The sequence below is a fragment of the Malaclemys terrapin genome, chromosome 7, assembly GCF_027887155.1.
Source record: "Malaclemys terrapin pileata isolate rMalTer1 chromosome 7, rMalTer1.hap1, whole genome shotgun sequence".
In the NCBI taxonomy this organism is placed as follows: domain Eukaryota; kingdom Metazoa; phylum Chordata; order Testudines; family Emydidae; genus Malaclemys; species Malaclemys terrapin.
The window spans coordinates 377,282-400,808 of NC_071511.1; the positions used below are offsets into that span (position 1 = coordinate 377,282).

General features: G+C 45.9%; 2 protein-coding genes across 3 annotated transcripts in view; one reads left to right on the forward strand and one right to left on the reverse strand.

Annotated features, from left to right (window-relative positions):
• Window positions 1-753: 753 nt before the first annotated feature.
• On the reverse strand, window positions 754-16,590 carry LOC128840269 (uncharacterized). Its single transcript, XM_054034072.1, has 3 exons — window positions 16,558-16,590; window positions 3,691-3,842; window positions 754-2,521 (listed from the first exon to the last, which is right to left on the reverse strand). The coding sequence occupies exons 1-3, from the start codon at window positions 16,588-16,590 to the stop codon at window positions 754-756; spliced, it is 1,953 nt and encodes a 650-aa protein (XP_053890047.1).
• The window catches only part of SETD5 (SET domain containing 5), a 148,096-nt gene continuing 127,306 nt past the window's right edge, over window positions 2,738-23,527 (forward strand). Inside the window, exon 1 of one of the 2 annotated variants that reach the window (XM_054033504.1) lies at window positions 2,738-3,605. The gene's annotated coding sequence lies outside the window, so the exon portion shown is untranslated. The remainder of the gene's footprint in view (window positions 3,606-23,527) is intronic. The other variant, XM_054033498.1, reaches the window with a different exon arrangement.

A 23,527-nucleotide genomic window follows, 5' to 3' on the forward strand; every position in this document is an offset into this window, starting at 1 on the left:
GGCTGCACCACTATTAGATGTTCTCCATTTGGCACAGGAACAAAGTCATGAGGAAAAAATGCATTGCCAACCATGTTCAGTAAAAGTAACATGAAAAGGTAGCTTGTACTAGAGACACCACCACGAAGACCTTGGGGTAGATGAGGCCATTTTTTCAGTTGAGAAGTCAGGGAGGAACATGCTTCAACCAGACTCATCCTTCAGCTGCAGCTAGGAATGTTTCCAGGGAGACTAATTATAGGTGCAAGGAGGTGACCCTAGCACACTTCACGTTATAATTAGGCTCCCTCAAAGCATCAAGGAATTAGTGTTCACTTTCCTACAGCAAGAGGAGACTGAGTTTAGAGGGCATAGCCTAGTCAACAGGTGCATGGGCCTTTCCCTCTGTGAGCTGACTTCCTCCTGCAGAGGCCTATGAGCAAATCATTGCCTGGTGCTAGTCTTGGAAAATGGTTTGCCTAGGACAGGTCATTCCTTTTTTTAGAGGGACAAACAAATTTGTCACACTCTCCTTATCTCAATCATGGTGTAAAAAAATAAAATAAAGGGCCAGCAACTGCCCTTCCGTTAGTATGTGCTTCCCTAGCTGAGGAGTTGAACACTGAATCAGCTGCTGCCCAGCTTTTCTCAGGACTACTCTCTGCTGTGGAACGCGGGGCCAGGGGAGGGCGTTGAGGCCAAGAATTTTAGCACGATTGAGAGAAGGATTTGGATGTTCTTCTGCATCAGACTAGTCACAGTTACGTAAAAGGTTTAAAAAAGCCCGAAGCCTTTTGCTTCAGGGACAACAAGGAGTCTGGTGGCCTTCTGCTTCAGGGAGGCTAAGACACTAAGACAGGCGGGGGCCGCTGCTGGGAGGCTGAGTGGATGCCGTCTGGCCGGTGGCTCGGCTGGGCCGGGGCTGGGAGGCCGGGCTGACTGGGCGAGGGGAGGCCGTTGGCCCCATGGCTCTGCTGGGCCGGGGCTGAAGGCCGGCCTGACTGGGCGAGGGGAGGCCGGTGGCCCCGTGGCTCGGCTGGGCCGGGGCTGGGAGGCTGGTGGCCCAGTGGCTCGGCTGGGCTGGGAGGCCGGGCTGACTGGGCGAGGGGAGGCCGTTGGCCCCGTGGCTGGGCCGGGGCCGGGAGGCCGGGCTGACTGGGCGAGGGGAGGCCGGTGGCCCCGTGGCTCGGCTGGGCCGGGGCCGGGAGGCCGGGCTGACTGGGCGAGTGGAGGCCGGTGGCCCCGTGGCTCGGCTGGGCCGGGGCTGGGAGGCCGGGCTGACTGGGCGAGGGGAGGCCGGTGGCCCCGTGGCTCTGCTGGGCCGGGGCTGGGAGGCCGGGCTGACTGGGCGAGGGGAGGCCGTTGGCCCCGTGGCTCTGCTGTGCCGGCTCTGAAGGCCGGGCTGACTGGGCGAGGGGAGGCCGTTGGCCCTGTGGCTCTGCTGGGCCGGCTCTGAAGGCCGGGCTGACTGGGCGAGGGGAGGCCGGTGGCCCAGTGGCTCGGCTGGGCCGGGGCCGGGAGGCCGGGCTGACTGGGCGAGGGGAGGCCGGTGGCCCAGTGGCTCGGCTGGGCCGGGGCCGGGAGGCCGGGCTGACTGGGCGAGGGGAGGCCGGTGGCCCAGTGGCTCGGCTGGGCCGGGGCTGGGAGGCCGGGCTGACTGGGCGAGGGGAGGCCGTTGGCCCTGTGGCTCTGCTGGGCCGGGGCTGGGAGGCCGGTGGCCCAGTGGCTCGGCTGGGCTGGGGCTGGGAGGCCGGGCTGACTGGGCGAGGGGAGGCCGTTGGCCCTGTGGCTCTGCTGGGCTGGGAGGCCGGTGGCCCAGTGGCTCGGCTGGGCCGGGGCTGGGAGGCCGGGCTGACTGGGCGAGGGGAGGCCGTTGGCCCTGTGGCTCTGCTGGGCCGGGGCTGGGAGGCCGGTGGCCCAGTGGCTCGGCTGGGCTGGGGCTGGGAGGCCGGCCTGACTGGGCGAGGGGAGGCCGTTGGCCCTGTGGCTCTGCTGGGCCGGGGCTGGGAGGCCGGGCTGACTGGGCGAGGGGAGGCCGTTGGCCCCGTGGCTCGGCTGGGCCGGGAGGCCGGTGGCCCAGTGGCTCGGCTGGGCCGGGGCTGGGAGGCCGGTGGCCCCGTGGCTCGGCTGGGCCGGGGCTGGGAGGCCGGGCTGACTGGGCGAGGGGAGGCCGTTGGCCCTGTGGCTCTGCTGGGCCGGGGCTGGGAGGCCGGGCTGACTGGGCGAGGGGAGGCCGTTGGCCCCGTGGCTCGGCTGGGCCGGGAGGCCGGTGGCCCAGTGGCTCGGCTGGGCCGGGGCTGGGAGGCCGGTGGCCCCGTGGCTCGGCTGGGCCGGGGCTGGGAGGCCGGGCTGACTGGGCGAGGGGAGGCCGTTGGCCCCGTGGCTCGGCTGGGCCGGGGCCGGGAGGCCGGGCTGACTGGGCGAGGGGAGGCCGTTGGCCCTGTGGCTCTGCTGGGCCGGGGCTGGGAGGCCGGGCTGACTGGGCGAGGGGAGGCCGGTGGCCCCGTGGCTCGGCTGGGCCGGGGCCGGGAGGCCGGGCTGACTGGGCGAGGGGAGGCCGTCTGGCCGTTGGCCCGGTGGGCCGGCGCTGAGGGCCGGGTCTCCGCGCGAGGCGGGAGAGAGGCTGGGGGCGTTTCTCAGTGCAGCAGTCACGTGAGTTCGGCCGCTGCATCACCGCAGCGCTGGGCGGGTCCCAGGGCCTCGGGCTCGCGGCGGCGCCGCAGACCAGCGCGTGACCTGCCGCCAGGCCCGGCACAGCCGTGCGCCCTACGGGAGCCCCCAGGGGGCATTCCTCGGGCGGCGCGGCGCGGCCCCCCTTCCCCGACTGGGCGGGAGGCTGCGTGCGCGTGCCCTGCGAGCGCCTGGACTCCGGTTCGCAAGCAGCCCCACCCCTTCTGTCTGCCACGTGTCCTGAGGCGGGAGTTACACCCCGGCAGCGAGGCGCCCCCACGTGGTGCAAGCGGCGTCGAACCAATCATAGGCCGGCTCCGCCCCCGGTCACGTAGAGCGGCTAACTCCATGCACAACGCCGATATTTGTCCCTAACTGACGGGAGGATCGGCCAACCAGAGCATATTTTCAAGACGGCCTGATACACCCCCATAGCCAATAGGAGCCGCCCTCGAAGTTGCAGCGGGGCTCCTGTACTAGCCGTAAGGCAGCCGCTCGCGCGTCTTCTCTGACGTCACTACTCCCTTCGCAGTGGCAGCTTGGGACACCAATAGGAAGCCGCCTCTGTGGCGAGAGCGCCTGGGCGGGCCAACTGTAGCCAATGTGATGTGGACATGGGCGTGGCCTGCTCGATCAGGGGCCAATCGAAAGTGTGAATAGGTGAGGCTCGAAGGGGTGCCGTATGGATGAAATGGGTGGAGCCAGGCGACGGTGCAGCCAATGGGGAGAGGCAGTGGGCGTGTCCGGATAGCCCCTGGCGCCAGCGCTGGGGCGCCCCGTGCGCTCAGTGCTGTTTCCGCCAGGCCCGTGGAAGAGGCGCAGCCAGTGGTGCTGAGGGGGAGGGGCCGAGGCTGCCGCCGCCGCAGAGGGTCTCGGTCCCGTCTGCTGCCCAGGAAACGCCGTGGCGCCGAGCCGGGCCTAGTGGCGCGCGGGGGCCCGGGCAACGGGCCGGCCAGGTAGGGGGCGGGCTCTGGGGGAAGGGAGCCCGGGGCGCCCCGCGGGGTGACGGGCCCGCGGCCTGCGTCCCCGGCAGCACCTCACGGGTGCCGGCCGGCTGCAGCCGCTCGCTGCCCGGGCTCCGTTCCCAGGGCACTGCGCGAGAGGGACTCGGCGCTGGGCAGGACGAGGCGGGGACGCCGCACGGGGCCCTCGCAGCCGGGCCTGGGATGGGAAGGGCGCGGGGGACCCGCAGCCTAGCCGGGGGGGGGACGGACGTGTCCGCCGGATCCCTATCCGAGTCTGAGGGGACCGAGTGGGGCGGGGGGCTGGCCGAGCCCCGGGGGGGGTGGAAACGAATGCGTGGGGGGAGCCCTGGCTGAGCCCCGAGGAGGGTGGGGGAACAAGTGGGAGGAGTGTCTCGTCTGGATGTGGGGAGGTGTTTGTACAGATGGCAGCCCCAGCCAGGGTATTGGGGACTACCCAGCTCTGGGGTTGGTGAGGACGGGGACTCCTAGCTAATTGCCAGAGGGAATCATGGCGTTTCTCCTCAGTGTGTGCATCTGCCTGTCTTGGGAGGGCAGAGTTGTGGCTATCAGGGTAGAGAGAGTTAGATTCTGATTAATTCAGTTTGTTTTGGTTCCCAGGCAAGTCTCTGTGTGGGTGGTGGTCGGTACAGTGGAGCTTTGTCAGTTGCCTTTGCGCTGCTTGTAGAGAGGAGAGGGGAAAGTCACTATTGTGGGAAAGCCCCCTTTTGTGCTAATCACTTCCACTCCAAGATTATTGCTTCACAGGAATGAGAGGATCACCCTCTGTCTTGAAGCAGCTTGCTCTGGGCTGCTGTTTCCTTTCCTGTCCCTGCTGTCAGCTCTGAGCTGCTGGTCCCTTCAGGGTATGGGGGAGGAGGTGTTTGACCTGCATTTTCTGCTTTCTCATGGTGCCTGTACAGTGTGCTCACTAATAATCCTCTCCTCTTTTCTTGCCTTGTGCTGGAGGCTGCAGCACGGATTTTCCTGCATTTGGTTGTCTGTCGTGTTTCTCCTGCTGGGTGGATTCCCAGCCTCCCTACCTGGCTGTTTAGGCTCAGGACCTAACTAAAACACAGTTCATGTTTTTAACAGCATACAGCTGTGACAAGGTCACCTGTGTCTCCAGCAGCTCGTCCTTGGATGCCAATGGCCTACTGTTCAAACAGAGCTCCTTTGTTGTATGTCATATGTCTTGTAAAATGTTGGGCTTGGCTCTCTAAGCTGGAAAGTGGCTCTGGGAAGAACTTCACGTTCCTGTTCCCTGACAGAAGGAAGGAACTGAGATGTGGTTCCTTGTGCTTCTAAGCAGGGAAAATTGATGTAATGAAGGGGATTCTCAACAGGCAGCAGATAGTCTGTTGTGCAGAGGGGTCCTGGGATTTTATTGTACAGTGATTAAAATATACCATATACATTCCAGCTCTCTGCAGAGGCCAATGATGCTTTAAGGAGATAATAGCTCTTTGCAGGCCTTGCAGTGGCCTCCTGCAGTCTCTCTCTGTCCCATTATGTAATTGGAGTGTTTAAGGTTCACTCAGGCAGAGGTTGTGGGCAGGAGAGTGAATTAATATTATCTTGTGGGGGATGGGACTATTGTTGCAAAAACCATGATTTTGGCAGCATTATTATTTTTTTTTAATTCAAAATTGACACTTTGGAGGTGCTGCTGTTAAAAGCGAAAATCTAAGGCTAGACAAAGAGTTCAGTATTTCCTTAATAGGGAGTAGGAGTTTCCCTTTTCACCTATGAAGGAGGTACTAGGAATTTTTCTGTAACTGGCCCAGGAAGTCATTTTGTTTCCAGCCTTCTGGCTTGAAGCACAAAGGTGAAGGAAGTAAGGAGGGTGTTGCTTTGCTGTGGATCCTGTGGGTAAGTGTTCAAGGCAGTGACAGCAGCTGCAGTTGGCTCGGGAGCTCTGGTTGCTACGTGAGAAGCTTCAGTAGTGTTGGCTGCTGTCTCCAGGGAAGGACAGCAGAGCAGCCTCCATTAGTACTGTGCTTAGGAGATGGCTGGTTCCTGTTAGGAGAAAGGGCTTTGCTTTTGCATCCACAGCTCTGAGGCAGAAGTGTGTAAATCTTGCTCCAGCTGGATAAAACTACAGGCTGGATTTCATTGTTTGGTTCATAGAATTGCACTAGGATGTGGGCTGGAAACCTGAGCTGGCTTTTTTAGTTGTTTCCAGTCTGTTCAAAACTAGTTTCCACTTTGTTGTAGCTGTGTTGGTCCCAGGATATGAGACACACAAGGTGGGTGAAGTAATATCTTTTATTTCACCAACAGAAGTTGGTCCAATAAGAGACAAGCTTTTGTGCTCCAGAGAACTGAAGAGTTCGATGGAGCTTGAAAGTTGTCTAGTAAAAGGTATTACCTCACCCATCTTGTCTCTCTCTCTGCAAAATTAGGACAGTGAGAATTGATATTCTTTTCCTATAGCAAGAGAGACAGTTGTAGCCTTGGATCTGGGACTGCAATCTACATCTGACTCCAGTCTCCTTTCCAGTTAGTCATACAGCCAGATGCTTTCCTTATTGTTCGTATGTCTCCTTCCTCCCCTTCCATCGGCTGGGCCCCATTTGCCTTATTGACTGGAATTTCTGCTGTGTGCAGTGGGTGTGTGCTGCAGACACCAGCCTGCTGCTGCTGAGAGGGGATTTTCCATTCACAGAGCAGAGAACAGTCAAAATAGTGGCCCAGCTCAACTTTGGAACTAACAACAAAACACAGGCTAAAGAACTTTCCCCCTTTTGCTGTACCCGCACAGCAAAATGTAAAGCATATAGACTCTTCTGCAGTTGGATGCCTACCAAAAGATGTAGGAAATACTTTCCCTCGGTTACTGAGCCATTTTCCCTGCTGTAGATAGTGAAATATATGGCAAATGCCACCTCTGCAAACATGTCACTCTGCCTCCAACGTTTAATTTAGCAACAATTTGCAGGATCTGTGGCAAAGGGCCATTTTTGCCACGACTGTGTATTGTGTGAAGAGCAGCTGGCAGGCACCACACTGCAGTGGACTGTCTAATTGGTTTTAATAGAGATTTCCTTTTAGGAGAAATAATTGACTTTTAAAAAACTATTTAAATCTAACTACTCTACTTTTTGAGATACATCTTGTGTTGGACCTTGTCTGTACCATGTTGAATAAGCAATAAAAATATATCCCCAATTAAAAATCTATTTTAAAAATTAGTAAATCTGAAAACTTGAAATTTGTATACATAATTCATGTAACAAAATGATAAAGCAGTATGTAAAACAAGTGTACCCAAGTGTTTGAAAACAGTCATAGTCTTTGCAAACACCCATCTGGTTTGTGCTAACAAAATATAACTACTAGGCTTTTTTCATAAAATATCATGTTAGTTTGTAGTTTTTTGATTAACTGTACATTTTATCTGAACTAATGTTTGTAATAAATTTGCTTGACTGTCAGGAATCATTTTCTTATTCCAAAACAATATAATTGGTGCACAACATCTTATATTTGAGATGTAGATTCCACAGATTTTAGAAAGTAAACTTAGAGTAATCTCTGCACGTACAACTGAAATGCAGCCACCTTGTGGGTGGAACGTGGCAGTTATTTAATAGTACACTACAACAGGACAGCAGTAATTACCCGATTTAGAATTTCGCCAGGGCACCAGGTCTTACTTCCTTGCTCGTGTAAAAAGTATGAAGGGATCTTCACTAGTTGCAAGTCAGCCTTTATTTTGCAGTGCCCCCAACACAATAAATGGGGCATTAATTCACTGCTGACTCAGTGGGAAGACATAACTGAAAACACTTTCTAGACCACCCTGGGATTTGTTGGAGTTGTCCTGACCTGAATGTAATACTGATTAGCTTATGATATCTGAGATTACAGTCCAAGATGGCATGACCACATTTTACATATACTTAGCTGTCATTTACAGCCAACTTTCATTTTGAGAGGCATTGTTTTCATTCAAACTAAGTTAGAAAAAAGCTCATTAGTGCAATATTAAAGAGATACTGTTGGATCAGATTTCACCCTGTTTATGCTCTTTAAAAACAAACCCTTAGAAAATTTCAGATTAGTAGAAATATTACATGAAATATACAAGTATTTCCAGTGGAAACAGGTTTTTTTAAAATACAAACATTCCCCTGCACTTTCTGTAGCTGAAATACTGGGGTTTAGTGCATGATAACCGGAAAATGAAATTGACAGACTGACTTGTCTGTCTTTAGAGTCCCAGCTGAGAGAAATGCAGCAAGTCAACTTTTTAAAAAAAAATTTTTTTAATGTGATAGTAGACAAAAATGTGGATTTTAAATATCTTGAACGGTGTTCCTTTAAGGCACTGTGGTAATACAAATGTAACAAATGCACAAAGTTCAGGAAATTCAAAAGTCAAGGTTCACAAAAAGTTATTCTGCTCCTGTGCATGCACATTGGACTCATTCTTTGAGTTGTTAAATGCATAACTTAATATATGTAAGATATGCTAATGAAATATTAAGGTTATAAGTTTTTAGTACACAAATCAGGATACAAGTATGAAGATTTTTGTAGTAATAACATAATCAGTATTGTGAGCAAGTAATGAATATATATTTAAATAAATACACATGTGATATGGGCAAATGAAGATTAATATGAAAACCTTAACAGTTCTGTCTTCACTTATTCACCATTAAATAAACATATTACATTAACAACTTTTGTATTTAATTTTTTTGGTCTTTTACATATGGTTATTAGGCTAATATAGACTTTAAAGTTCATGCTTCATTTAAAGAAATAGGATGTGGCAGCAGTTAGTTTGTAGCACCTTTGCTGCTTGTTATTTCATTTGTAGACAGTACAAGTCTGGGGTAATATGACAGTGACACTGTTTACATCAGAAAGTATCTTGACAGTGGGAAAAGGGAACTTTTAAAAAATGAAATTAGAATTTGCAGGTAACTGGAATGCAGCAAAAATTAGACACCTAGAAATTGTGGAATCTACAATTTTTCATGTCTTCAGTTTTCTCCTTTCCTTGCTGAAGTTGCAGTTTGGCAGGAATTTGCTCTTTCAGTGGCACTTTTCCAGTATTCCTACAGCAAGTCGTCCTAGCAGCAACTCCTGTCCCTACTGAGCAGGGAGAAGATGCAGTTTGCCTGGCCTCCTCGCTGCGCTACAAAGGGGTGGGGCTTATTAAGCTGCTGAAATCTTAGCTAATTCCCACTGAGCATACTGAAGAAACAATTTTTCAGCTGCTCCCAGTTTCTAATTTTTTTCTGTAATTATCAAAGATGCATTCTTCCTCTCGGAGGATGAACTGTGTGGCAAGTCTGGAGATTTTTTTGTTCAGCCAATTTTCAGTTACTGGAGTAGGGTTATAATTTTCCTTTACTTTTGAAAGTGGCTAAAGGGATTTTTTTTTTAAAACTTCTTATAAGGGCTGAGATCAAGATTGAAAAGGTATAGCCTCCAAAGGAGAAATTTGCAGAAAGTGAAAACAAGTTACATTGGAAATTTGTACATAACTTTATCACTAACATTTGCAGCTGTGAACCTTATAGAATAGATTGTGCAATATGTTCTAGTGAACATTGTTCTGGAAATCATAAATATACAAAAATCCTGAAATTCTAAGCTTAAGTACTTAGATTTAGTGGTTCATAACTTGGAGCGGGATGGATGGTCCAGTGGTTAGGGTACTGGGAAACCTGGATTCATTTCCCTGCTCTCTAAAATCTTCTTGTGTGACCTTGGACAAGTCACTTAGCCTCTGTGCTGTCATTTCCCAGCTATAAAATGAAGATGACGATGCTTCCCTACCTCACAGGGTGTTGAGAGAATAAGTACATTAAGGTCTGTGAAGTGCTTTGAGATCTATGGATGAAAACCAGTATAACACATGGGCATTATTATTATTACTTGGAAGGGCTATGTTTGAACAAAGCTGGTATTTCACTCTCTTTCTCACTCACACGCACAAAAGCAGTTTAAAAAGTAAAACGTTGTTTACCCACCTAACTCCGAACTAGCTGAACTGATTCTTTTTTTTCTCACTTAAAAACAAAATCTTTTGGGTTGAGACAATCTGTGAGAAATTTTATCCCTTAAAGAATTTTAAGAAAACTATGGATTGAAAAGGCGTTTAGAACGGAACACCCCATATCACCCTTAGTGTGTTTATAGTCAGAAGAGTGTCTGAAAATGGCACCACTTTACCCGTTGTGAACTGATGTTTTGTTTGTCTTGGCTGCTAACTTACTGGTTCAAACAAGCTTATTCCCGTTGACCCTGCAGAGCTCATACCACTCCAGGAGAGTGAGCGATGTTCTCTTCTGTCTTGGGTATCAACAGGATTGCAATATTTTACCTGTGATGTCAGTGGCAGAGGAAACAGTTTGGAGTGCTGGTGCTAAGATAATCCTTTTTTGTCTTTTAAAGTGAACCAATTTGGTATGCAGGTCTCTGCTAAAGAATGAATATGAAATCACATATATAACCGTGCTTTTTAACTAGAGCATATCTATTGATACCACAGAACAAGATCAAGTTTAAGGAGGAACTTGGAGTTTTTCTTTACTTTTTTTTTTTTTTTTTTTTTGCACAGACTTCCAGTGTTGCAAAAATTAATTTGACATTTGAGTTCCTTATGTATTGTATGAAAATGTCTTAGGTTTTGCTCATTCAACAAAAGAATATTTTATTAAATTTTGAATGCCTCTGGAACTAAACTTGCAGTTCAAATATTAAACAGTAAGCTCATCTCAACCTTAAATATGGTGGTGTTGCTTCCCCTTTGTGATGTTGTTTTTAATACTTTGTCATTTAAATTAATGAAACAGTATCGGAGTTCTCTAATGATCAAAGTATGCCTTTAAATCACTATGGCTTTTAACCAAAGACACTGCTTAGTGAATAAGTTTCTACTTTGTTTTCAAGGTTTTGAGTTCAGATCCTGTAAAGTTGCACTTAATAATAAATGTTTCCAATAATGTGATTGTAGATTAATTTTTAGTATTGCAATAAGTGTGATCCACTACGTTCTGCTATACTTAAAAAATAAAAGAAAAAGTTTACCGTAGCTATATCTTTAGGAAAAGGTTACATGTTTAAATGGGCAAGTTAAGTAGGATGTGGTTGGGATTCACTTGGCTTCCCATGTGCAATTCAAAGCATCTTTGTAGATTTATGAATTCTAAGGGTGCAGGGGATGTGGTTAGGGTGCTTCACTGGGGCTGAGGTGGTGTGGTTATTTGGCTCTTCCACAGTCTCCCTTGTAACTTTGGGCTAACAGTCTGCATTTGACTTCCTCATGTAAAATGGAGGTAATGCTTCCTATCTTCCTCCTTGCTTGTCCTGTGTTTAGGTTGTAAACTCTTCAGGGCAGGGACTGTTACTATGTGTATTTACAGGGCGTCCCACAACGGAGGTTCAATGTCAGTTGGGGTCTCAAGATGGTGGTGTAATAAAAATTCTTGATTAACTTGAGTTTTAAAATGGAAAAACCTCTTAAATATTTTTAGAAAATGTAAATATAAAATGTTACTGATCTGCACACCCCATAATTTGCACACATAAGGCAGTCTCTCCCTGTTTCTCACAAGACTTAATAGCAGGGAACTGCAGTGATGTCTCATTACTTCTGTAAAATATATTACAAAATATTCTTTAGTACAATATACTGTATTGTAAACAAAACTAAATACTTCTCAAATAAAAGAACAGTACATTTTGTGATGGATTATCCCTTTTTTACTCAGAAATTAGCTAATTCCTTATTTCACAGTGACTTTTGCAGTCATAATCTCTGTTTTGATTGTAAAATATCAAAGCACTATAGAAAACTGTGAATTACTGAGGCTCTACTGTCATATAGTCACATTTATGCATAGAAATAAATTAGTAAGAAGTCAGGATTATAGATATCTTCTAGATACCTTTGCTGGAAAGGACTTGTCTGTAAAATAAGAGTATGGCTGAACCCAAGGAAGCTGCATTGGAAATTTGTTAGGGGCCCACCTCTAACTTTTGTATATGATAGTGTATTGAAGCTTCTTGTGTTTAATGTGGAGAGGTGGCCTATCCAGACTACAGATCCTGGCATGCAGTGCTCCAGTCAGGCATCTTATTATTGCATGCTGGGACTTGTAGTCTCTATAGATAAACACAGCCATTTGGCCATATTGTGTTACTCAGGCATTACCCTGGGCTGGAATTAGGTTATTTACAGCTTTAAACATGGCCTGCAAGATCGGCAAGTGCACTTGCTGCTTTATAACAGCAGTGTGGAGCATAGATGTCACCTATTATGACAGGCAAAGGCACCTAATCAATTTTGGTGGTGAACTAACAGCTGCTGCAGTCCTATGGAAAACTTTCAAGGGTAGCTCCAAATAAACCATGTCACACTAATCTCACCAGTTAATCATCATAATCTGGATTGCAGTTTGCCATCTGCTCATAAAAGTTGCAGCTTCTCAGTTTGGTGCTGGATCTGCTGTTGGTATGTGCGTGGGGTATCCAGTCTGATGTTAGATGACCTCTAGAGCTGCTGTCACTTCACGGGGTCTTGTCTGTTAGACTCTATGGTCATGGGTGCTATAGGAAAACTTGAGTGCTGCAATCCAGCACCATATGGCAAAATGCGGTTTGTGATGGCTCTGATAAGCAGGGGAGCACAACTCCCATCAGCGCCCTCCCCACTACACTGCTCTTTCCCCTGGCTGGGTAGGAGGAAGGGCTTGAACCAAGATTTGAGTGAGCTGTCTGCAGGGTGGCCCGATATTTAACCCTTTGTCCCGTGTCCCAATCAATGTACGATCAGGACGCCATTTGTCCTGATATTCAGGTAAGGAGGCAAGTGGGAGGGAGGTGCTCCAGAGTTGGAGCACCCACAGGGAAAAATTGCAGCCAAGCTCCCCCCTCCCACGAGTGTGCTGCATCCCCGCTCCTCCCCCTCCCAGCACTTCTCGCTGCCTAACAGCTGTTTGGCGGCACTTAGCACTTTCCAGGAGGGAGAGGAGAGGAGGTGATAAAGAGGCAGGGATGGGGACTTGGGGGAAGGGGATGGAATGGGGATGGAGCGAGGGTGGATGCTTGGGCAGGAAGAGGCGGGGGGTGGGTGAGCACCCACTCGGCAGAGGGGAAGTCGGCGCCCTAGGGGCGAGTGGCGGGCGGGGAGGGTGAAGAAGCGGGCGGGGTGAGGTGGTGAGCGGTGGGTGGGGGGGACTGAGGAAGGACACAGCAAGCCAGGAGGGGGCTGGGAGATAAGGAAGGGCGTGGTGGGGGGGGTGGCTGAGCGGGGAGGGGGCGGGACCTGGGTCAGAGTGGGGGTGGAGCCTAGGTGGACTGTGGGCGGGGCTGACGGCAACCCAATGTGTCCTGATGTTTCAGTGTTGTGATCTGGTCACCCTAGCTGTCTGGGAAGCAGGAGCCAGCCGTGTTCGTTAGGAGCTGCTGAGAAGCACTCCAGGAATTAGGCCTAGAGCCACCTGTGGAACATGCGGTGACTGCTGGGCATTACAGCTGCGTGCAGGTCTGCATGGGACTCGGGGGTGAGCTGTAGCACTTGGGCAGGGAGTGCACTGGGAACCTGTTGAGAGAAATACCACTGAGTCTGGCCTGGAGACCTGCAAGCTTCTACTGGTTTGACTAGAAACTGAACTGGAGAGGGCCCCCCAGGCACTGGGCCCCAAGAGCCCTAATCCTTGATTGGACTGCCCTTGGGGCTCACACAAGAACCACTGTGGCTCGTTTTGAAGTGTACCTGTTTAAGCCTCTACACCTATGGTATTTGCAACCTATCCCTTTTCTGCCCCCTCCCGCTCCCCCAGGAAAGTATCTGCTCCTTTAGCCATGTGTCTGAATGGTTGTTTGAACCTACCAGGGCTAGCACCAGCAAGGCCTAGCTGCTGAAGTACTTACAGTGCTTGCCTCTGAATTGTGGTATATCTGGCACGCTCTTGCTACCTTGGGGGTTTAGTGTACTCCAGCACTGAGCAGCTATGATTACAAGATCTTGACATCTAATGATTCAACTGAGGCTTGGGTCTTTTTTCGGTTGGCAGTGTGCCACCAGAAGGTGACCGATTCCATTGAGTACTAAGAGTGTTCTTTTTCTGTTCCTCTTTTCAGCAAGAGAAACTTTGCCTGAGTTTTCAAGGGAACAGTGAAACTACCTCTAACACAAAATGCTGTTAAATACACAAAGGGAAGACACTGGAAAAACAAATATTTTTTTCCTTTAAATTTCATTTTTAGTAACGATAGACATTTTAAGTATAGTAGGTACAAGATTTCTGGACATGGAATTTAAGTTGATAGGATCCCTTGACTGACTTATGAAGTTTATCATTTGTTGACTCTGCTAGAAAAGTGGTGGCTGTCACTTTTTCTAGATTAGTTCCCAATGTACTTTGAGCATAGGACAGATTAGTAAAGGAGCTGTAAACATTTGAGCAGAGAGGCTCCAGAAGCTGACATGGGACTGCCTTTTGGTGGATTCTAATTGGCTACAGGAGGTCTGGTATGGTCCTTGATTACAGTTCCGTTTAAAACACCTTCACCTGGCAATTAAAGTCTGCAGAAAGATAAATTACCAAATAACTGCTCACATAAACTACCATAATACTTAACAGTAAAACCAACATGCACTATAATCCCTATCTAACGGTCCTATATTCCTGACCCTTCCCTAAATGTGTGTGGGTAAAAAGATGGGCATTAAAGCATCCCCGGAAAGTTAACCAATCTGGTCTTTGGCATGCCAAGAAGTGGTAGTGCATTCCAGCGTCATTGGCCCCCCTCACAGAATATATCCTGCCACTACCCTCCATTCATCTTTAAATCGGAGCTGTTAGTTTGAGTGCCTCTGGTTGCAGCTATAGTGGCATTGCACGTAGAGATTGGGTCTTTTGAATAACTCACAAGACATGGAAGTGGCTGCATATTAGATGATCTTCGAGACCACTGCTGATTCAGGGCTTTTGACATTGGGAATGTTGTCTGCAGATAAAACCACTAGGTACTCTGGCTAGAGTACTTGTAGTTTTCAGCTAGATCCCACCAGCTGCTGACCATTTCACTTGAGCTAATCAGTCTCAGGAAAGGAATCAAATCTGAAACTCAATGGTGTCGCTCTAACGCAGGAGTTTGAGGGTTGACTCCCTTTTTCCATGCACTTATAGGTTCACTTCTCTTTACTGTCAGGGTGTGAGAACCAGTGCAACGTGCTGAAGGAATTCTGCCATCAGAGTTTTGGGGCAAGATGGCAGACAAACCAAAAAATGGCCTTGATGTATATTCCAAAAGTGATGACAAATTGACAGTCTCTTTTAGAACAAGCATAAATGCTCTTTGAAATTTAGGAAGAGGCTTTTAGACAAGGGTAGTGTGTGAGGTTAAGAAATAAAAATGTACCTTGAGTAACCTGAGCTGCTGCAGGATGTCATTAGAAGTGAAAATTTTTGATTTAGGCCTTGTTTATATGAGAAAAGTCACACTGTTTAAATAGAATTAAAATCTATTTAGCTAAGCCAGTCAAAACCCTCTTTATTGACAACTTAAACTATACCTCTACTTCGATATAACGCCGTCCACGGGAGCCAAAAAATCTTACTGCGTTATAGGTGAAACCGCATAATATCGAACTTGCTTTGATCTGCTGGAGTGCGCAGCCCCGCCCCCGCCGCAGTGCTGCTTTACCGCGTTATATCCGAATTCATGTTATATCGGGGTAGAGGTGTAGTTTAGCCAATGCTTAAACTGGTTTAGCTTCTGTCAGTGAATTATCAAATTACCAGACTGATTTAAGCAAAGGTTAAACTGGTTTAAATGTCTCTGTTGGACTTTGCATCAGTTTATAGAGATTGCTTTAAAATCCATTTAGTTAAAGCAGTGCAACATTTCTCTTAATATACTTAGTTGTTATACAGTGCTTTTCACTAGTAGCTCACAAAACAGTCAGTGTCACTGTCCCCATTTTACACATGGAGAAACGTTGGTAAAGAGAGGGAAAGTGACTTGCCCAAGGTCATCCAGCGGGCCAGTAGCAGAGCCAGGAATATAATTCAGGTCTCCTGAATCCAAGTCTGGGGCTCTGTTTACCACAGAACTTCCCATTTAAACTCCAATGACTTATTTAGACTGCCTTAGACTTCTCTGCCGCCTCTATGCTGAACAAGTAGAATGTTAGTATTGGCCTGTGTAGCTGGTATGTTACAGAGCTTCCACACTTGCATTCATCACTATGGCTGCATACAGCAGTATAGTAAAATGATGCAAGGACACTGCCCTCTGTGACCCTCTACCAGAGTTCCTGGCACAATTGCTATGAGCAGTGGCTGGTGTACTGTGGGACAGTAGTAGGTATAATTGTATTGTGTGAGCTAATTTGCCAGTTGTTGGGTACACTAGTACTGTAATATTACAAGATGGGCTCAAAACAATTATTTAGACTTGCAGGCATAAGGGCTAACAAATGGTATTAAGCTCCCCTTAGAATATGTGTAGCAAACTTCTGTGTAGATGCTTAGCGTTCTAGAGTCTAGTAACATTTAGTATGCCATAATTCACCAGTAACTTCCCACTGTGCTAAAATCCTAGGTTCTGAGATTTCTCCTTTTTTCATCTGTAGGGAAATGAACTCAGCCCTTAGTTCGCTAGTGTGTGGAATTTCCTTTGACTAAAAGCTGCTGTTCTGGGTATTCTCTATAGTATTTGTGCTGGGGAAAATTCAATATCTCTGTAGCTGTTTGAAAGGGGGTGGAGGGCATAAAGGAAATAGTACACCTCAGGAAATGCTGGCTCTAGAGATTTGTCCTTTCTCTAGAATGCAGCTTCCAGTCTTGTAGCAGCTGAAATCTCTAACTGTAACATGGTCATCTTCCTTTACCTTGTGTAGAATGCTTCTAATCTACATAGTAAATCACCTCCCTCCTGACTAAAGCAATGTCTGGTGAAAACTGCTTACCTGAGATTGTAGCTGACAGCCCATCTCCATCATGATGCCAGACCTGATTATTCATGTGATGCCTCTGCTTTTGGACCCTGGTCCGCATGCCCCCCAGGTTGAGAGGCTTCCAGCTATTGTCAAAAGGGATGCAGTCTGTGATCTGAAGCAGGAGTGAGAGCGAATGTGGAGGGGACTACAAACGCTTGTCTACACATAAAAGTTACTGTAGCAGTATAATTAAAGTGGAACAACCCCCCTAGTTTGGACTCAGTTGCATTGATTTCAAGCTGCTTCATACCATTATACCTATTCCTGTATGGGAAGGGCACTAACTGTTCCAGTGTGTCATCTTCACACCAGTATAACTCTGTTCACATTAGGGCTTTTGCCTGTGTAATTGCTAGGGGAAAAAAATCACCCCTAGCTGAAATAGTTATCAGTAAAACTTCTAAGTATAGACCAGGCCTAAGAAGTAGAAAAATATGCTTGCTTCAATACAAGTTACTGTGCTAGATGTAGGAATGACTATGTAAAATTCTCTTGCCTGTGTTATGCAGGAGGTCAGGTGATGATCATAATGGTCACTTCTGGCCCTCAAATATGTAACATTTGTGCAGTCTGAGGCCCCAGGAACGGGGATGGAGGTGAGGATGCACTTAGGGCCCCAGGAAAGGAGATGGGAGTTAAAAACTAGTAGAGGCAGGGTTGTGTTTGCTTTGGGGCACTGGATGGGGAGGGCAGAAGTTAGAGGGGAGAACAGGACACATATTGAGTCCCGGGGATGTGGGTGGGGAGTGATGGTAGAGAAAGCTGTGTGTGCAATGAGACCCCAGGTATGCAGTTTCTCTGTTAAGATTCTAAGAATAGCTAAATTCCATACTCAAATTTAAGATTAAGAGTCTGATGGGTGAATGGCCTCCCCATGTTCAAAATTAAAATGCAAAACTCATCTCTTCCTTGTGGCTTTCCCTCAGTAGTTGGTTCTGTCTGTCTCTTCTATAAAAAAGCTATTCCTCCTATGGGCTGAGAATGAAAAGAGAAAGAAGAGTCCAATTTTTAAATACTTGAGTGACATTCAGATGTATAGAACTAGAAAAATCAACAAATATCTGTGGTTTTTTTTGTTTTTTTTTTTTTTTTAAAACAACCCAAGACATAAATGCAAAGTTAAGGTTAAATCTTATGTCCCATAACTTCTGAAAACATGAGAATGCACAGTTAAGTTGGCTCCAACAACCTCAACTGAAAACCAGTAATGATTCATTGAGGACAATCAGAAACTTTGGCACAAATTTAATCATCCATAATATATGTAAATTTCATCAGGAAACAAGGGTCGCGCAACTCTCTGGTTGTCAGGTTTTACAAAAAGACGCTCTTTCCCCACATAAGTTATCTGTCCAATGCTTGAAATTACAAGTTTGGTTGATAAAGGTCATAGTGTTGATATAATATACATAGACTTCTGTAACGTGTTTGACTTGCGTACCCTACAACATTTTGATTAAAAAAAAAAAAAGTGAACAATATAAAATTAACATGGCACATAAGTTGGCTAATTGGTAGTTCTCAAACTATAATTGTAAACGGGGAATCATCATTGTATGGGTGTTTCCCCAGTGGGATCCCAGAAAGATCAGTTCTTGGCCCTACTCTAATTAATATTGTACCAATGGCCTGGAAGAAAACATAAAAGCATCACTGATAAAGTTTGCAGATGACACAAAAAGTGAAGAGGACGACTCACTGGTACAGAACAATCTGGATTGGATGGGTGCAAGCAAACAATATGTGTTTTAAAATGGCTAAATGTAAATGTGTACACGTAGAAACAAAGAATGTAGTCCATACTTACAGAATGGTAGACTCTATTCTGGGAAGCAGTGACTGAAAAAGATTTGGGGGCTGTGGTGGATAAGCTGAACATGAGCATCCAGTGTGACCCTGTGTCCAAAAGAGCTAATTCAATCCTGGGATGCGTAAACAGAGGGGATTCTCGCGCAGGAGTAGAAAGATTATTTTACCTCTATTTAGCACTGGTGTAACCGCTGCTGGAATATTATATCCAGTTCCGGTGCCTGCAATTCAAGAAGGATGTTGATAAATTGGAGAGGGTTCAGAGAAGAGCCACGGAATGATTAAAGGATTAGAAAACATGCCTTGTAGTGACTGAGCTCTTTAAGTCTATCAGTTTAACTTAACAAAGAGAAGGTTAGGAGGTGACTTGATTACTCTATAAGTACCTATACGGGTAACAAATATTTAATAATGGGTAAGGCTAAGATTTAATCATGGGCATTTTTAGTAAAAGTCATGGACAGGTCACGGGCAATAAACAAAAATTCACCGCCCCTGGCTTTTAATATAAATACCTATGATGACTAAATGTCTGCTCCTGGCGCCCTGCTGCTTTGGGGAGCCCCTGCTCCAGCGGTGGGCACTGACTGCCTCTGGTGGCTCGCTGCTCCAAGGCCCCCAGGGACCACTCTACTAACAACCTCTGGGGCTGCTTCTCTACCCACCCCTGGAGCCTGGGCGTTCCCTGGGGCCACCCCCGGGGCTGATGCTCATGTGCTCCCCTGGGCTGCTCCTCCGGCCACTCCCAGGACTGCTGCTGCTCGGGCATCCCCAGGGACAGATGGTGTGGCTGGCCCCAGGAATTGCCCAAGCAGCGGCCATTGTGGCTGGTCCCAGGGCCACTCCAGCAGCGGCCGGTGCTGCTGGCTGCAGCACACCTGAGCAACTGGCTTCGGGGTCAGCCGCACTGGCCGCTGCAGCTGCGGAAGTTGAAGCTAGACAACTTCAAACTGCAAATAAGGTGTAAGATTTTGATTGTGAGAGTAATTAACTGTTGGAACAATTTTCCAAGGGTTGTGGCACCATCTCCATCAATGATAATTTTTAAATCAAGTTTGGATGTTTTTCTAAAGGATCTGCTCTAGGAACTATTTTGGGGAAGTTCTCTGGCCTGTGCTATTCAGAAGGTTAGGCTATGATCACAATGGCCCCTTCTGGCCTTGGAATCCATGAACCAGGGTGGATTTGATTTAAATCACTGGTCAGGAAGACTCGATTTAATCATGGCTTTCTACATAAAAATGCATACTTACTGGTTGTTATAACCTTAATACATATTCTTCACAACTCAGAGATAGATGTACGTTTCATTTTTTAGAAGGTACACACTATACATTTTTAAACAGTGATTTATTTTGAAAAGTTTTCAGATTAGTTTTACAGCTATATCAGAAAATGAATGATTGTTTGATTATTTCATTTACCAAAGGTAATTGAAGCAGATAGTTCACTTCCCAATGACTTCATAAATATCTCCAATTCAACAGGTTAATCATTAATATTTGGAGTATTTTCTTGCCATGCTGTATTAGGAGGAGACCATCATCAGACAGACATTTAAATTGTTTTATTTAACTAAAACAACAACGTTAAGTATTCTAGATTTTTTTCTTCAACAGCAAACCTATAATATTTTAACAAAACAAGCATATGTCCCTCGCTTCTCACGTTTATCTCCAGACTTCTTCTCCTTGTCCAGATCTATTCCGCCCCCAACAATCTTCTATTCATTGAACTTTTTGAAACTTTGCAGTTTTAGAGAGAGGTAAGGGATTGGACTGTGTACAGAAATTTGCAGAGGGACAATAGAGTTGAGGTCTGTTATTTCTTACCTCTATATATTATTTATTTATTTAAAAACATTTTTGCTGTTAACAAGCATGTTACCTCTGGAGACACAAATCCACAGTTTGAGAACTGCAAAACTAAGCATCTCTGATGGTATCTTCTAGACTGAACACTGAGTCCCATTGGGTAGATAGAAATATTAAACTAAATAATCTATGCAGAAGCCTGTAGAACACCATAAAATTGGGTCCCTAATCCATGAACTATTAGAACTCATTTACAAAACTTTTTTTAAACATTACATGAATATATTGTCTCATACTATAGAATTAAAATTTATAATCTCTATTCCATGATATCGTTGAGCTATAATGTATCTTAATTAAAACTATCTTTAGATAGGTTTTTTCCTCAAAAAGCATTTTATCAACAAAATCCGATTTAAATCAAAAACATCCAATTTAAATAAAAAATCTTTTGTTTTTTGTTATACAGAATACAAAGTGTACAGTGCTTACTTTATATTATTTTTTATTATAAATATTTGGACCATAAAAAAGATAAAAGAAATAGTATTTTTCAGTTCACCTCATACAAGTCTACTCAGTCCTACTTCTTGTTCAGCCAATCGCTAAGATAAACAAGTTTATTTACGTTTATGGGAGATACTGCTGCATGCTTCTTATTTACAATATCACCTGAAAGTGAAAACAGACATCCACATGGCACTGTTATAGTCAGCATTGCAAGGTATTTATGTGGCAGATATGCTAAACATTTGTATGCCCCCTTCATGCTTCAGACTTTTAGGCTCTAAAGTTTTGTTTTTGAGTGCAGTTATGTAAAAAAAACTACCTTTGTAAGTTGGACTTTTTTACGATAGAGATTGCAATACAGTATTTGTATGAGATGAATTGAAAAATACTGTTTCTTTTGTTTATCTATTTTACAGTGCAAATATTTGTAATAAAAAATAATATAAAGTGAGCGCTGTACACGTTGTATTCTGTGTTGTAATTGAAATCAGTATATTTGAAAATGTAGAAAAAATTCACAAATATTTATAATAAAATTTAAATTGGTATTATTGTTTGTGTGATTAAAACTGCGATGAATCACGACTATTTTTATCTAGTTAATTTGTTTTGCGTTAATCACATGCATTAACTGATTGACAGGCTTTAATTTTTATCAATAATGTAAAATCTTTGCTGGTAAAATGCAAATGAAACAGATTGGGGGGGATAATAGTGAGGAGGGCAGGTTACTGTTAGAGAATGATCTGAATTACCTAATTAAATGATGACAAGCAAACAAAATGTGTGTGAATAATGCCAAATGCAACATAACCAGGGAATGATGGGAACCAACAGAGCAGGCTATGCCTCCAGGGTATGAGACTGTCTTGGAAAGCAGTGACTCAGCTATGCCTAAGGTAAGGGCCTCTGATGGCACAGCTCTGTCAGCAGGGGTGTGAAAAGATGTGGTCCCTGACCAACAGAACTGTATTGTCAGAAGCCCATAGAGCAGACTCAGTTATATTGGCAAAACTGCACTTGTACCAATGTGGCTTGTTTCTCTCCTAGGAGTGGTTTTATTATACTTGTACCTGGTGCAGCTTTGCCAGTAGATGTGCATTTGCATTAGGAGTGTCTTTCTGATCTAGTATACTGGTAAAGTGCTCCTAGGATAGGCATAGCCTCAAAAACAGACTTAGCAGACTTTGTAGATAACCATGTTGGCACAAGCTCTCAGTGCAGTCCTGTGGCCAAACAGACTAATGTGATCATTAGACGTACAAAAATGGGAATAGCAAGTCAAAAGTAGGGAAGTCAGTTTGCCTCTGCATGCAGTTTTGGTAAGACCTCTGCTAGAACACTGTGTGTTCTGGTGTCCGCACTTCAGGAAGTGTGTGGAAATACAGGAGAGAGTTCAGGGGAGGGCCACAAAATGATCCAAGAGCTAGAAAACAAAACTTACAATGCGAGGCTTAAAGAGTTCAGTCTTTTCCGTTTATTAAGAGAAGGTTGAGAAGTGATTTGATCACTGTATGTAGGTACTTATGCATGGCAAAGATATGTACATTTGTCTATGTGTGTAATCTTCCAGACAAAGGCACAATAAAATCCAGTTGTAATGTGGGGGACATAAACATAACGACCCAGGCCCTATTCAGCAACTAAAGAATGGGAAGTCCCCCTGTTTGTTGTGCTCCCACTGTATCACATACAGGTCCTCTCTGGTAACTGTGGAGGACCACGAACTCTCTAACCACTCCACATCTCCCTTTCTTTATAATGAAAGATTAAAACTTGCATTATAAACCTGTGTGTGTATACACACAATAATTTAAAATAAACTTCAAAAATTGTAAAACTATTTACGCTACCATGTGCCCTTATCAACTGCAATTAAGTAGTTCTTAGCAGTATTCTAAAGATCAGGTCTTTGAGGGGCTTTGATCAGTCTTCCAGACCATGTTCTCACTTCTATTGAATTTGCATGTGGAGTTCCCTGTGGAGGGATTTCACTTCTGGACTGAGTATCCACAGGCCCCAGACTTTTTGTTATGTTGGGAAATGTTGAAGATGAACTCCATTCCTCTGGAGAAATCCTTTTGGAGTCTGTAGTGGATAGGATCTGGGAGCTTCTACCAAATTCTGAACAGTTCCATTAGTCTGGGAGCCTTGGATCCACAGTTTGTTCCCTGGTTTCAGTTCAGGTAGTGCTTGTGTTCTATGACAAATCTTGAAGTTTTATTGCTGCCAAAGTTTTATTTCAGCATCCTGTTTTCAAAATTCCTTCAGGTTGGGTCACTTAGGTGTAAGCCGTATCAGTGCCACAGGCAGAAGCATTCTTATTCATCTTCCCATCAGGAGTTCTGCTGGAGACAGTCCACACACAAACGGTGTTGACGGCATGGCAGGAATGCTTAATGTGGGTCCACTGATCTTTGCAGAAGTCTTTTAAAAATCTATGGGTGTAAAGTGCACTACTAGTCTTATATTCAAAATCAAAGTTCTGTGCAGATGCTAGCTAGGAGTGTTTCAGAATTAAATTGAGGACAATTATCAGATGTCAGGGCTTCAGGAATTCCATGTCTTGCAAATATTAACTTTAGTTTCTGTGTGACCTGTGCCGTTGAGGTCTATGTAAGTGTATCCACGTCTGTATGTGTGGAGAAATAACTACAGTCATGTGGGTGCCCTTTCCAGAAAAAGAGATCTGTTACTACATGCTGCCAAGGACTGTTAGGTAGCTTTGTAGAGTACCGTATATACTCGTTCATAAGCCTAATGTTTTTGGTAAAAAAAGTGACACATCAAAGAGCAGGGGTCAGCTT

Coding starts and splice junctions, on each gene's coding strand:
- LOC128840269 (XM_054034072.1), bottom strand. CDS start 16,590: ATGATGGAGATGGGCTGTCAGCTACAATCTCAG. Junction 3,843..16,557: donor GCTGTCAGCTACAATCTCAG/GTAAGCAGTTTT, acceptor CCCCCCGGCTAG/GCTGCGGGTCCCCCGCGCCC. Junction 2,522..3,690: donor GCTGCAGCCGGCCGGCACCC/GTGAGGTGCTGC, acceptor CCCCTCGCCCAG/TCAGCCCGGCCTCCCGGCCC.